Here is a 16,079-nt window from a genome sequence, read left to right as displayed (position 1 = left end):
CATTTTGTGGCTCTTAAAAAAAACAAATTGGCGAATATTTGACTGGTTTGCGGGGGTATTGCTGGAGACCTGGAGAACAGAATAAGTACTGTCCTTTTATTTTCTTATTTTGTCTCCCCCCCACACATACTTTTTTTGTTTTATTAGGAACCTAACCCCCCAATTCCCATTGACTCAAGGTTAAGTTATTCACCGTTGCCCTATTCATGCCTATAGGCAAGAATGGAACCCCTGTGAATGAGAGCCACCGGTACATTAATTTGTTCTTTCACATGAAGCTACATTTGCAGAATTCTTCTCCATTCACTTTTATTTCGAAGTTAAGTGTGTGAGAGCTCTAGTTTTGAGTGAATGTCACTTTAGTAACACTTGAGAACGTATTTCTTTTCTTTGTACTTGACTCAAATGGCATACCTAGTAAAGTGTGCCGTCAAGTTGATTTCGACTCCTGGTGCCCACAGAGCCCTGCAGTTTTCTTTGGTAGAATACAGGAGGGGTTTACCATTGCTGCCTCCTGCGCAGTATGAAATGATGCCTTTCAGCTTCTTCCTATATCACTGCTGCCTGATATAGTACCAGCAGGGATTCAAACTGGCAACCTTCTGCTTGTTAGTCAAGCATTTCCCCGCTGTGCCACTTAAGGTGACTGCATACCTAGTAACGCTCTCCCATTATCATTAGTATTTCAACTCTGCATTACCTGAGTTATAATTCTGTAGCTTTTATTTTTGTTGCTTGGGCTGTAACATGGAACAAATCTGAATTTGCCATGTGATCTTATGTTTTTAGAATTTTGTGGCATTTGTTTCCCTGCAATAGGGAGAGAAAAGATTAAGGCTGGATTACTATTGCCCAGATATCAGATTTATTTTACAATCAAGGATCAGATACATCTATTGCCCAGGTACTTGTCAGAAGTTTTTACAACTTCTCATCCATGTTTGACAAGGTAAGGTAGGCAACTGGAGCGCAGGTGGAGAAAGACTCAGCTTGATTCTGACAGATTTCAACATAGAGCTCATTTGAAGATCGCTCAGGCAGTACGTGCAGCAAAGAAGCGATTCTTTACTGCCCATATTGCATCTGCAAGTTCACGTCCAGCGGAGTTGTTCAGGGTTGTGAGAGGGCTAGTATGTGCCCCTCCTCCCTTGAATCAGAATCTGGAACCATCGATTACCCGCTGTGATGTGTTTAATGAACTATTTGTGGGGAAAATCTCTCGTATTCGGGCCAACTTAGATTCCGTCTCCACAATTACTTCAGTGTCTGATGTGGAGCTGTCCAGTGACTCATCTTGTGTGGTTAAGTTGGATCAGTTCCAGTTTGTGACTCCTGAGGATGTGGACAAGCTGATTGGAACGGTGTGGCCCACCACCTGTCCTCTTCACCCTTGTCCGACATGGTTTATACTATCTGGCAGGGCAGTTGTTGTAGAAGGCCTGGCAGAGATTATAAAAGCATCTCTGAGGGAAGGTAGGATGCCTCCTAGTCTTAAGGAGGCAATTATTAGACCACTTCTGAAGAAGCCTACCTTGGATCCCTCAGAGCTGAGTAACTACAGGCCTGTCTCGAACCTTCCATGGCTGGGCAAGGTAATTGAGAGGGTGGCGGCCTCCCAGCTCCAGACAGTCTTGGATGAAATAGATTATCTAGACCCATTTCAAACTGGCTTCCAGCTGACTATATGGGGTGGAGACTGCCTTGGTCGACCTGATGGATAATCCCCAACTGGGAATTGACAGAGGAAGTGTGACTCTGTTGGTCCTTTTGGATCTCCCAGCAGCTTTCGATACTATTGACCATAGTATCCTTCTGGAGCGTCTGAGGAGGTTGGGAGTGGGAGGCACTGCTTTGCAGTGGTTCCGCTCCTACCTCTCGGGCAGGTTCCAGATGGTGTCCCTTAGAGACTGTTGTTCTTCAAAATCTCAACTTTTGTATGGTGTCCCTCAGGGCTCCGGATTGTCTCCAATGTTGTTTAACATCTACATGAAACCACTGGGAGAGATCATCAGGAGATTTGGTGCAGGGTGTTATCAGTATGCTGATGACACCAAAATCTATTTCTCCATATCAACATCATCGGTAGAGGTCATAACCTCCCTAAATGCCTGCCTGGAGTCTGTAATGGGCTGGATGAGGGATAACAAACTGAGACTGAATCCAGATAAGGTGGATGTACTCATTGTGCAGGGTCGAAACTTGGGAGACAATTTTGATCTGCCTGTTCTGGATGGGGTCACACTTCCCCAGAAGGAACAGGTACACAGTCTGGGGGTGCTTCTGGACACAAAACTCTCCCTGGTGTCCCAGGTTGAGGCAGTGGCCAGAGGTGCCTTCTATCAGCTTCAGCTGATACGCAAGCTGCATCCGTTTCTTGAGATAGATGACCTCAAAAGAGTGGTACATATGCTGGTAACCTCCAGACAGGATTACTGTAATGCGCTCTATGTGGGGCTGCCTTAGTATGTATTCCAGAAACTACAGTTGGTTCAGAATGCGGCAGCCAGGCTGGTCTAGGAGAAACCATATAACTCCTTATTGAAGGAGTTACACTGGCTGCCGATATGTTTCCGGACAAAATACAAGGTGTTATTTATAACCCATAAAGCCCTAAACAGCTTGGGTCCTGGGTATTTAAGAGAATGTCTTCTTTGTTATGAAGCCCACTGCCCATTGAGATCATCAAGAGAGGTCCATCTGCATTTGCCACCGGCTCGTCTGGTGGCTACTCAAGGACGGGCCTTCTCCATTGCTGCCCCGAGGCTTTGGAATGCGCTCCCTAGTGAAATAAGAGCCTCCCCATCTCTGACAATTTTTAAAAAGTCTTTAAAGACACACCTGTTCACCCAGGCTTTTAACTGATACTGTTTTGATTGTGTTTAATGTTGTTTTAGAATATTGTTTTAAAAAATTTAAATTGTCATATTTTAAATTTCTTGTTGTGTTTTTAACTATTTTTATTTTGTTGTAAACTGCCCAGAGACGTAAGTTTGGGGCGGTATAAAAATATGTTAAATGTTGGATGCCAGGCTAGTTTTTCTTGCCAAATCACTTGTATTGTGGCAACAACTAAATGACGGCTAAAACATTCAGGTTGAGTAGCTTAAAACACTTTGCTTTACATTTGCTTGGTGGTTGGACAATTCACGCCCACCACCATTTTTGTATTTCTTCCAGTGGAGACTTATGTTAATAAGATATTTGCTTCTTTTACTTGGTAGTAATTCTGTCTTCTCTTACAACATGGAAATAATTAACAATATACTCAGGCAATACTTCAGTTCTGATGAGGAGTATGCCAGATATTCCTTAACACTGATATTCATTTTGATGAAGCCAAAGATATTGGCCCCGTCCCCCTCCAAAAAAACTCTTGGCTTGCCAAACATTGTTTTTGGGTTGCTGGCACCATTTTGTTCTCCTAGCTGTTGTAGCTTAACACCATTTTCCTTTCCCATTGCTCTTACAGTGATCACAAACATGAATTTGTTCACAAGCATCTGGAATAGTATTATACTTAACACAGAGTAATTACATTGTTGACAAAAATCACATCGACTAACCCAGTCACTTGAATTAAATAGCACTGTGGGCATCTTAGGTTGTGAAGACAAAGAAAGATTAGACTAGACTTTGAGGACAAAAACGATTAGACTAGAAGGCCTCCAAGGTTCCTTCTACCTCTCAAATTCTATGGAGGAGAGAAATGGTGCTGATAACAGCATCAAATATGTTCACAGCAAACCCTGAAAAGGGGAAGGTGCTTTTTAATATTTCAGAAAGCAAACATGAAATGGAAAGTATTTTTGGTTCAGCTCTAATACTGATATTTCATGTTTTAGATCATTACTTAATGACCAAGCCTTAAAGCATAATTTCCGCCAGAGGGAGCATGTTCTACAACTTTCAAAGTCTGAAGTGAGAATACTTTTACATGATAATTGTTTATAAGAGACATTAGAGGTTTTTTTAAAAATTTAATTTGGACTTAAAAGTATTGGTTGGGGAACAAATGGATATAGTGTCCATTAAATTTTCATTTTTCATTTTCCCAATTAAGTGTATGCAAGTTAACTAGTGTTAAGACTATGATAAAGGAACAATAATTGGGTACCTTTGCTTATACCAATTTTGTGTGGGGATTTATTTTAATATTTCCTGTGGTGGTAAGAGTTTGGACAGATGATGATCTTATGTTAGCAGCAGCATGCCAAAGAGAGGAGGTGGGGGAGAAAGTGTAGCATTGGCACAAAGTCTGATTCTGGCTCACTTTTTCTTTGGTAATGTAACATATTACTTTGAGGTTTGGGTAATACTCAGTTTCTTCAAAATTTAGTTGACCTCTTAAAGTAAAATAATTAAAACCATTAATTGCGATGGTTCTAATTATTTCTAAAAATCCAGAACGTGTTCACCTTGTCTCAATTTGTTTACATGTTTATTTCTTTAAAGTCAAACACATGATTCAGGGAGGCAACTTTCATAGAAGGACAAAACAAAATTGGGGCTTTGATCCTCTGGCCCTACAGGACCATTTTCAGTCTTCCTGGAAAAGGGCCGCGTGGACTAGGGGTGTGCTTGGAACCATCTGGCCCGCTTCGGTTCGAGGCTGGATTGGCCTCGAACCGCACCAAGCCAGTTTGGTCCGGCTCCCCATCGGAAACCCCCCCCCCCGGGTCCGGTCCGTTTCCCGGACCGGTCTGTGATTTTTTTGTGTTTTTGTTTTTTAAATTAAATTATTTTAAAAGTAACTTTAGCCCCTCCGGGGGGCTTGCTGAGGCCATGGGGGGGGGAGTGTGTGTCCATGCGGGTTCCCTCTCTCCCTGCCGACCTTCTTCATCACCGCCGCGGCTAGGTAAATGAACTTTTTTGGCCCTTTTGGGTCTCCGTAGGAGCGTGTGGCCCCCATTTTGGCATTGGCGCATGCGTGGCGGCCGCGCACTCCTATGGAGGCCCCAAAGGGCCGAAAAAGTTCATTTACCCGGCCGCGGCGGTGATGAAGAAGGCCGGCGGGGGGAGAGGGAACCTGCACGGACCCCCACCCCCACCCCGTGGCCTCAGCAAGCCCCCTGAAGGGGCTAAAGGTACTTTAAAAAATTAATTTAAAAAATTCGTGGACCGGACCCGGCGGTCTGGTTCCGGTCCGACAGAACCAAGTGGGTGGTTCGGTTCACCCCGGACCGCCAGACCAGTCTGCACATCCCTAGTGTGGACTAAATTGTCGCTCCTGGTTGCTCCTAAATTCTCCGCCCCTCCACTTGCTATGGAACAAGACCAAGCGAAAACAGTAATCAAACAGAGAATAATGGAGACTGTGCACCAGGCTGACCTAGGCAGGGTACTATCCTTCTTGTCCTCGGAAAGGGTCAGATCCTCTGCCTCCCCCGCCGTATACCTGTCACAGCTAGAAATCCCAAGCCACAGAAGGGCTTATACCTTTGCCGGATGTCATGCCCTTCCCTCCACTGTATTGGAAGGCAAATACAGAAAGATCCCAATGGCAGAGAGACTTTGTCCCTGTGGCACTGGGGAGAATGTGTACTCTTCTTTTGCCCCTTTTACAAAGACATTCAGGCCAAGCTTATATTTCTGCTACTTTGCAAGTACCCTGGCCTTCCAAACCATGACTATACCTAGTTGCTGCTTTCGGATGAAGACCTGGCCTTCACGTATAACACTGCCAAGTTCTGCATGGCAGCATGTAGGATCTGCCAGGTCATGACTGCAAGGCCATTCCCTTGCATCAGCTCTGCATAGTTTGAAACTGCTATTTTGTCTCTTTTAATGTTCCTGTTTAGATGCCTTATTTTATATACCTTGTTTTAGCCACTGCTTTTTGCATTTTATATATTTCACTTTTTTTTAAACAGCCATTTAATAATCTCATAGCTACCCTCTTTTCTAAGGATAGCAGCTTTATAGTATTATAATGTAGCTTTATACTATTAGAGTAGTGATTTTAAAGTAATCTAGTTTTATGGTTCCATAATTGGTGGTTTTTGTTTTGAATCATTCTCGACTGTTCTATCTTACGCTTGTCTTGGGCTGTAATAAAGATGAATGATTATACTGCATGTATTTGGGAATTGTAATTATTTAAGAAATGCATTTCCATGTGAAGGTGGATATTAGAAGTACAAGAAATAACAACTTGAACTTTTCAAGTAGGATGAACAGCAGGTTCAAATTGTGGTGATTATACTATTGGGCTTTTTTAAAAGGCCTGTGGTATCATGGAATTGTCAAATCATGGAAGTTTGATCTGAACTCCTGCACTCATGAATTCTCTGAGTCCAATAATTTAGGGTTGAGCTAAAATGGGGGGACTGTTTTCATGAAAAATGTCTCCCCATACTAAACACCTCCTAACATCTTATTTATGTATGTATTTTTCTTTGTAAACCACTTCAAGAACTTTGGTTGAAAAGCAGTATATATATTTGTTGTAGTAGTATTTCTCCTGCGCATGCTTGCTCGCCACCGGTGAGCCACCCTGCTGCTGGCTGCAAAATTGTATGACTTGCCCTGCCAGCTTCCTCGCTGCCACCTGCAAAGTTGTCTCTCCCCAGCTTCTCCCTCCACAGCTGCTGGTTGGTGGGGGGGGCATCCCCACTACTGGCTGCAAAGTTGGTAACTCTCCCCCTACCTGCCTGTCCCTGCCAGCTTCCCTGCTGCTGCTGGCTGGAAAGTTGTGACTCTCCCTGATTCCCACCCATCCCACTGCTTACTTTTCCCCACCACCCCTACCGGCTTCCAGCCTCTCTCTCTCTCCCTGTTGCATCCTTTCTTGTTTTAAAGAGCAATCCAGAGAATGAATTATCTGTTTTATCTTTGGCCAGGCAGTGGGGAAACTGTGTGGGTATCCCTAATGACAGTCTCTTGGTTAGCTTGCTGTCCTCAGTCTGGGCGCTACTGTTTCCATGTCCTCCTGCACATGTTTTTCTCAGTTGCTGTGATCAAGGCCATTTCGATGGGTTATCCCCCTCCATGGCAGGACTACGCTAATTAGCTGAAAGATAGAAGTCTCTAGAGCCTGAGGGGGATGACCCTGCCCAGTTCTTACAGTCCTGCGTTGCTCCAGGCAGACTTTCTCTTCTCTCCGATCTTCTCCTGAATTTGATCATCTTTTACTCGGCTTTGTTTCCTCAATTCTCTCTCCTCTTCCCCTCTCCTCCTACTTCTCTAACTGTATGGAGTGCACAGGAAGGCCTATAATGTGTCTGTTCCTGCAAGGAGAACAAGGAGTGTGTTCCCTAGGGACACGAGAAGGCCCGGATCTCCACCACTAGTCGTGTCCTTGCCGGCTTCCACAGAGTCATCCGACAGGATGGAGGATGAGGTCGCAGCCAGTCTCCTGCCCTCAGGCCCGAGCCTCGGCGTAAGGTGACATGCAGGCCGCAGAAGGAGGTTGCAGCCAGTCTCCCGCCCTCAGGCTGTGAGTCTGCACATGAGGCGATGTCCAGTGAGGAAAAAAGGCAGGCAGAGGCTTTAGAGCCCTTCTTCCTGCTGGAGAGCCAAATCAGAGTGGCGGCGGTGGCAACCCCCCTGGCTTATCTACCCCCAAACTCTGGTGGAGTCCTGAGGGAAGTGAGTGTGAAGGAGGCGGCAAGAGGCCTTGCGGCAGCAACTCTTTGGAGACAAAATACCTGCAATAAAAAGCCCGCCAAAAACAGCGCTGGGAGGAATAAAACAACACGCTGAGGGAACTGGACAAAGCAAAAACGGTGAGCTCTTTCCATGGGGCGGGCAGCTCATAGGTGGGTCCCCCCAGCTAGCCTACCAGCTTGCCTAATTAAGCCGGGGTTTGTTTGTTTTTTAAGCCCTTGATTCTCTGTTCCTCTGAATCCTCCCTTCTGTTCCCTTTTCCCTCCCTCCTGGCTCCTTAGGCTTATCTTCAAGATATCAGCCAAAGCAGCAGGGATCCTCTGAGGAGGAACAAAAGGAGCAGGAATGCCACAGGCTCCTGCAGAAGGCAGCCCAGAGAGTCTCTCCCCTGCCTCCCTCCTCAGAGATATTGGTGGTTCTTCTTCCACAAACTTTGGGGCACAGCAACTCCAAAGGAGGCTTCTTCTCCAGGTTTTTGGCCTGTTCATCACCTGCCCATTCACCTCTGCAGCCCTGGCCTCAGCACAATCAATCGCCCCTTCTGGTGCCTGATCTCAGCACAATCAATCGCCCCTTCTGGTGCCTGATCATTGTCTCCATGAGGCAGCCGCAGACCCAGGCCAGCAGCAAGCAAACGGCTGGAAGTCCGGCGGGAAGAAGTACAGCCTCCAGCAGCTCAAGTAATAGGCAGGGAGCGGATGGGAACAGTGGCAACTACTAAGTCCAGATGAGCTCTGTTCCTAGCAGCGAGGCAAAGCACCTGGGCCTAGCCCAGGAGTGCTGCAACCAACCATGCGGGGAGCAGGGGAGCTGTTCCAGATGCTGCAGCCTCAGCTTGGAGAGCCCACCAAAACTGGTGGGCGTGTGGTATAGTGGTTAGAGTGCTGTACTCGGACTGGGGAGACCAGAATTCAAATCCCCATTCAGCCATGAGACTTGCTGGGTGACTCTGGGCCAGTCACTTCTCTCTCAGCTTGGCCTGCTTCACAGGGTTGTTGTGAGGAGAAACTCAAGTATGTAGTACACCGCTCTGGGCTCCTTGGAGGAAGAGCGGGTTGAAAACAAACAAACAAGATCTAGGCCAGCAAGCATCTCCCTATGGCCACAGACCTGCCTAGGCAGTGGCCCCCTCTCTCCTCCCTAGGCCTAACTCCCTTTTGGAGTTTTTAACCCTTGCCACAAGAGCTCTATGCACTAAGCTCAGTTGGCTGGCTTTTAGGCAGCTCGTCCTAGCAAACCTGGGAGGACCCTTCCTGCACCTTCGCCAAAGAGCCCATTTTGTGAGGGTGCAATAATGCATGGCCCTCTAGGGGTCATATTGACAAATACCCTTTCCCTTCCTTGGAACCTCCAGGGTGTAAAGGGCAAATGGAGGGAGGAAAAATGCTCCTCTGGTCAGTTATATGGCACCCCTCGTTTTCTGCAGAAGTTTCCTCCCTTAGAGGCAGAGTCACAGCCTTATAACCATGTCCATAACACTGCTGCTACCATGATATGTGTTTACACCACATTTGTATGGGACACTAACAAATTTCTTACATTACAGGTCTCTGTGACCAGAAAATCTGGTTACATTGGGGCGAGCGAGGGTGCTTTCATTTGCAGAGCAGGATCAACCCTGCGTGCATTTGAATGGAAGACCACAGTATTATTGATTGTTTTATTATTTATTTGTTGCATTTCCATTCCACCCCTTCCAGGGCTCTGGACAGTGCACAACAAGGTCTGTGACTGCTGCTTCCGTAACAGCACAGGAACAGCCATGCTAGATCAGGCCCATGGCCAATCTAGTCCAGCTCCTCTTCACTAAAGGACATAATTAATTTTTTGTTCAAATGAACTTCCAGGGACACTAATATTTTCCCTCACAAGAGGGTTCTATCCACAAAGGATGCAACCCGTACTTCCGAGGAGAATGACCTTTCAGGTCAGTGCCAATGATTCATTCTATGTCTGCAGTTCGGTAGAACATAAAATTAAGTTTCCAGGAGAGCCCCACCCTCAAACAGCCCTGCTGGATCAGGACCAGGGTCCAGCTAGTCCAGTATCCTGTTTTCGCTCAGTGGCCCACCGGATGCCACTGGAGGCCACGGGCAGGGGTTGGGGGCATGCTGTGGTACTCAGCTGGTACTCAGGGGCCTCAATGTCCTTTTCATTTACACTACTGGGGTGGTTCTCTTATCACTAGGTATGCCCTCTTCCAGTGAGATAACTTATCTCCGCGAGGTGCTTACTTACATATCTTAAAGACCAGGCATCTAGCCGGAGGTCTCATGCCCTCCCATGAGACATAGGATCCTCCGCTGTACTTCTACTCTACCTTTAACATTCCATTATTGGGGAACATGTTCATACTATCTTTGCTGCTCTCATGCATCTAATTTGAACCTTAATAAGGCCTCCGACCACAGGCACTGATAGCCTTGCCTCTTCCGATTCTCCCCTTCCAAGGCCCCACCCTAGCCTCATAAGGTGGCTGTATGGAGCCTAGAGTCATACCCCCTTAAGAGGCTGATTCCTTCACCCTCCTGGCTCTGGATCTCTGGGGTAGTATTGAGGCGGTTCAGAGAGACCACCTGGATAGATGCCACCTATGAGCGAAGTCCCTAAGCATAGCCCCATCTACCTCCGGTTAGCGGGCAAGGAAGTTCACATCGACAGCCGTTCCGGCTCTGTTCACCCTTCTGGATGTCCCACAATTAATATACAATGTGAACACTGCCAAATTAACAATGACACAGCAGTGGACAGCCTCCTCCAATCATGGTAGGACTACAGAACCACAGTCCCACCCAGGCTTCCCACCTGGCATGCACGTGTAGCTGCCACTTCCAACAGAGGAAGGCCTCAGTCATGTCAGCATCTCCGGTCACAGGTATGAGGGCACACCCCTGAGAGTAGTATACCTCATTTCCAAACACAAAATTGGTGAAAGGGGGGATACATCATATTATCCCTAACACAAAATATACTTTGCCTCAGATCTCCACTCCCTGGATCAACAATCCCATATGAGGTAGCAACCAGGACGGCCATACTAGGCTTTAGTGACATACCTCCTACCCAGTACAGCATAGTCCACATGGGCTCTCACAAATGAGCCATTGTCCAGCCACTCGGCAACATGAGTCCTAGACCTTTGAGGTCTGCCTCCTATGTAGAGAGGGACGTGCAGCCAGGTCCGGTGCACTGCCTAGTAGTAACCAGGGCCACATTGGCCCATTCCCATCTTAGATACCCTCTCCAGGGTCATGTAACAGCCATGGTTCCTAGGGGAGCTCATCTCCAGCACCCAAGACATATCAAGACTCCCTTCGGGTGGTAAGGATATGGCTCACTGTTTTAATCTCTAGTGGGTCCCCCATTACAGGTAGTGACATGGCAAGCACCAACTGTACAGTCGACTGATTCCATCTCGATCTAGCCTATTGACAGTCACTCTCCATATAAACCATCTTAGCCATGAGATGATGGCACGGGCAATGCCTCGATCAATATAACTGTTTTCGTGACTACTGCTATTCCCATCATGGGATATATTACCACAGGCTCATAGCCTCTCACAGGCTTATAACCTCTGGACTCTCTCCAGCTGTCTTCACATTCTTGCCTAACTGTTCTTCCAAGGTGGAACTCTCTCCTCCCACCACCACCAGCTAGTATAGAAGGGCCATGGCCATATAGTTGGATGACCACACCCAACTAATCCTAGAGAGTTGTTGTACTGCTTGTAGCCTAGCCTAAGGCAGGCAGAGTGTCATCGTTCCTGAGGGGTGCTACCTGCCAACCTCTCCCTCAGTACGTCAGCTGGGCACCTGTCCAGTTCTCTACCTGGGCATGAGATTTACCCTAACACAGTGGAACCCTCACCGTTGGCCTTACAGAGGAACCTAGGATATTCATCCGACTTTGACTTTTCTCTTGATGTCCTAAAGACCAAGGTCCATCTACAACCAAAACTCTCTCAGGTTGATGGCACAACTTGGACCTATATCAGCAGCTCAGTCTCATTCCATAAAACTGACTGTCTGTCAGTTTCCTTCTACCAGGATCTGTAGGCGAGGCAGTGACTTCTCCAACTATTGCCAGATGGATTACCGCATGTATCGTTCTGGCACACAAAACACAAAACATTCGGCCTCCCTTATATATCACGGCCCACGAGGGTGGCAGCAACCTCAGCCACCTTTTTTTACCCAATGCACCAGTCCAGGAAACCTGTAGAGCTGCAACCTGGAATAATCCGTACGTTCACGCATCATTTTAAAGTGGACGTTATGCCTCTGCCTAGGTGGCTTTTGGTAGACGGGTTCTGCGAGGGCACTTCTACAGGAGCGACCAAGAGCGCATCCCTCCCTGGCGACGTACAGGCTTTTGTATGTCCCATCGAGATGGCCTTGATTGCAGCAACCGAGAATGGAGCATTGGTTCATTTACCATGAAGGCTTCTTCTGGTTGTTGTAGTCAAGGCCATCTTGGCCCTCCCAGCTAGCCGCTCTTGAGTTGCTCCTGATGGTGGGGTGTTGCTGTTTTTGTTTTACTCGTTTAGTACGAGTGCTGGAATTAGATCACTCTTTCAGCTGGCAAGTGCTCTTCAGTATCGTATGTCCATCCAACTCACCTGTCTGTTCTAGCTTACTATGATTTACCCCATGTAGCTTAATCTGTGGTTGGAAATATAGGTCAGTCTTTATTTGCTAACTTGGCCTGTAAGAACTGGGCAGGGTCATCACCCTCAGGCTCTAGAGGCTTCTGTCTTTCAGCTAATTAGCATAGTCCTGCCTTGGAGCACAGGAGGGGGATAACCCATCGAGATGGCCTTGACTGCAACCAGAAGAAGCCTTCACGGTAAGTGAACCAATGTTCCGTTTTCTCACACTATTTGTAATAGCCTCGGTGCAATTATCCTTTCCCCTTTTATTTGTTCCTTTCTTCTGCACTAAAATTTTACTCTGCCTCTCCATTCCCTTAAGAAAAGGGCAGGTCCGTTGTTTCCAGATCTCTTGCTAAAGCACAAACGGAGCTGCTTGCATCCATTTGAAAGGGGAAAGAGTGTCTGTGTGCATGGGGGGGTGGGGGTTCTATGACTGTGGAACTTTGCCTTTTGCATTGAAGATTTTGCATGGAAGGAGCAATGGAAAGGCATTTTTTTAAAAAGCCACCAGAACAGTGCTTACCACCACTGAAAGAGCCCTACTGAAAATGGGGGGAAGCATGCCTGTGCCTAGACAATGGCGTCGGGGCACATACATGCGTGTCGCCATTTATAATAGGCTCCTGCTAGAGCGGGAGAGTGGATTCTCCCGCTCTGGCCAGGGAAGTGCCAAGCCAACTACAATTCTAGATTGTGCAAAAGTGGGATTTAAAAGCACAAATGCAGAGACAAAGGCTGCTGCTAATGTGCCTGATTCCAAACTGATTGGTAATCCTCCCGGAAGCTTTACAGACAGGGCTTCTACCCCGAATCTCCTTCGGGAGAGAGTGTGTGCATTCACACACACCATACAAACGTACCCCAAAGTCCTTTCAAGATCCTTGGACCCGCTCCACACACAAATTGGGCTTTGTCTTGCAAATTCTAGCTTATCTTGGTGTGTTTCTGGGTTTTTAAAATGCTGGTTTTAAGCTACTTTTTCTGAAAACAGCGGAGCAAATAGGGAGAGGCACTGACATAGATTCAATAGCATGATAAGAGGGATACTCTCTTTAGAAATGCAGAAATAGCTCTTTAATAATCTCTTCCCCACCCCCAGTGGCTAGAAGGAAAACACGGAGGCATGCCATGTGAACTTGCACAAACAAAAATGAGAACAGAGGGGAGGGGCTGCATCCCTCAATGTCACGGGTGTAATTCAAAGTGGCTTCACTCAACATTTATCCTGCAGCATGAAGCCATGTGCAAATAACTCCCCGGTGACCCTCTGTAGTCTCCTTCTTGCTGTAACTTGCATTCACCTAATTAGCAGCTCCTTCAATTCTCCAGTCCATTACAAGAGTGAGACTGTGGGGCAAGAGACTACTGAGAGGCACTAAGGGAAAACAGCTGGGCAGAGGGCTAGGGGAGAAAAGAGTATGTAGTGGCATAGAGCAATTCATTCATTGCTGCTGAATCTTTCTGACTGACTTGACCTTTTCCAACCCTCTCAAAGAATCCCAAATGGCTGAGGTAGGAGTTCCTTTGAAAAAAGCCATGACTTCTGTTTCTTTCCATTTTCTTCCTGTAGGTTAATTTGGCTCCTTTAAAGAACAAGGAAGTGGTACAGTAGGAAAGCTGTAAATAGAAATGGCGCTCTGCCATACACAACTCTGGGAAGAAAACTCAACAGGGAAGTTAGAATGGCCAAGTCCCAAGAACTGAAAACTACTTGGAGTAAACTGATTGTGGCCACTCAGGCTAGAGATAATGACACCTTTTGGCATATCATATCTGGATTTAATCAACCTAGTGTGAGTTCTAGGGTGCCTGCTCAAGCCTGGGTTGCCCATCTTAGGTCTCTTTTCAACACGGATGTACCCCCTTTAAGCGATGATTTCCTCGTTCTGGAGAGGCTACCGCTATGGCCCCCCGTGACTTCTGCTGATATAGTTAGTTTAGCTTCAGAGAGGTAAGGCACCTGGTCCAGATCGTATTCTCTCTGAGACCCTGTTAGCCGACTTGGACTGGTGGCCTCCTGTTTTGGCCAGCCTGTTCTCTTCAATTATTATGAACCCCACCGCCCATTGAGATCATCAAGAGAGGTCCATCTGCATTTGCCACCGGCTCGTCTGGTGGCCACTCATGGACGGGCCTTCTCTGTTGCTGCCCCGAGGCTTTGGAATGCGCTCCCTAGTGAAATAAGAGCCTCCCCATCTCTGACAGCTTTTAAAAGATCCTTAAAAACACAGCTGTTCTCCCAGGCTTTTAACTGATACTGTTTTGATTGTTTTTAATGTTGTTGTAGAGCACTGTTTAAAAAAAATTTAAATTGTGTTTTAAATTTCTTGGTTTTGTTTTTAACTAATGTTTTTTAATGCTGTTTTTATTTGTTGTCAACCGCCCAGAGACATAAGTTTTGGGCGGTATAGAAATATGTAAAATAAATAATTAATAAATTAATTAATAATACTGGCATTATTTCTCCCTCTTGGAAGGAGGCCATTGTGATACCCATTTATAAACGTGGTTCTCACTCAGATCCCTCCAACTACAGACCAATTAATCTTCTGTTGATAGTGGGCAAGCTTTATGCGCATTACCTACTGGCTAAGTTGGAGAGCTGGATGCTTGACTTCAATGTTCTTGGTCCTGAACAGGCTGGCTTTCAGGTGAACCACTCCACCCTGGACCATTGTATGTTACTGCATCACTTGGCCACTAAGTATACAAGTACCTTTATGGGCAAACTCTTTGTTGCATTTATGGATCTCCAAGCTGCTTTCGACTCTATACCTAGAGAGCTATTATGGGCCAAACTCGCAACAACATCTATTGATAGAAGACTTTTATTTCTGATAAAACAACTCTATGTTGACTCCTCTATTCGAGTCAGGTTTGACCCGAAAGGGGCACTGACAGACTCCATAGTTACGTCTAGAGGAGTCAGGCAGGGTTGTCTTTTGGCCCCAGCCGTCTTTAATTTATTTATTAATGACCTGGCCTCTGAGTTGAATAAGGTGGACACTCACTCCCCTAACTGGCAGACCATTGGGTTCCAGTGCTCCTATATGCTGACAATTTGATCCTTTTGTCCCAGACCCGAATTGGTCTCCTCAGACTTTTAAGAGCATTTATTTATTTATTTATTAGATTTATATACTGCCCTTCCAAAATGACTCAGGGTGGTTCACAACATGATAAAAACAATTAAAACAAATTAACTATTAAAATCAAACTATTAAAACACAATAAAACCAATAAAACAGCTAAAAGCCCTGAAAATCAGGGCAACAGTTTAAAACAGTTTAAAAAAATTAATCATTTAAAACTCAGGAAGGCCAGGCCAAATAAGTACATTTTAAGGGCTCTTTGAAGGACAGCAATGATCTCAAATTACGAATTTCTGCCAGGAGTGCATTCCATAGCCCAGGAGCAGCTACAGAGAAGGCCCGCCTCTGCGTCGCCACCAGATGAACTGGTAGCAACTGGAGACGGACCTCCTCAGATGACCTTAACGTGCGGTGGGGATCATGTAAAAGGCGCTCTCTTAGATAACTCGGACCTAAGCCATTCAGGGCTTTAAAGGTAATAACCAGCACTTTGTATTTTGCCTGGAAACATATTGGCAGCCACTGTAGCTGTTTCAAAACAGGCATAATATGGTCTCTCCAGGTTGCCCCAGAGACCAATCTGGCTGCCACATTCTGAACTAACTGAAGTTTCCAGACTACGCACAAAGGCAGCCCCACGTAGAGCGCATTGCAGTAGTCAAGCCGGGAGGTTACCAGCTGATGCACCACTGTTTTGAGGTCATCCTCTCCGAGGAGTGGACGCAGCT

The 16,079-nt window shown here is 46.3% G+C and overlaps 1 protein-coding gene across 10 annotated transcripts in view; it reads left to right on the top strand.

The window, feature by feature from the left end:
• Positions 1-16,079, top strand: part of PPP1R12B (protein phosphatase 1 regulatory subunit 12B) — a 161,123-nt gene that overhangs the window by 85,712 nt on the left and 59,332 nt on the right. The window contains exon 20 of one of the 10 annotated variants that reach the window (XM_053247066.1): positions 13,830-14,652. The exons of the other annotated variants lie outside the window; for them this stretch is intronic. Coding sequence (XP_053103041.1) covers positions 13,830-13,871 — 42 coding nt within the window. The 3' untranslated portion in view covers positions 13,872-14,652. Of the gene's footprint in view, positions 1-13,829; positions 14,653-16,079 lie in introns of those variants that run through there. 10 annotated transcript variants of the gene reach the window in all.

This window comes from Hemicordylus capensis, chromosome 4, assembly GCF_027244095.1.
Source record: "Hemicordylus capensis ecotype Gifberg chromosome 4, rHemCap1.1.pri, whole genome shotgun sequence".
NCBI lineage: Eukaryota > Metazoa > Chordata > Lepidosauria > Squamata > Cordylidae > Hemicordylus > Hemicordylus capensis.
The sequence above is the reverse complement of the archived record's forward strand: the minus strand, read 5'-3'. Positions and strand labels throughout refer to the sequence as shown.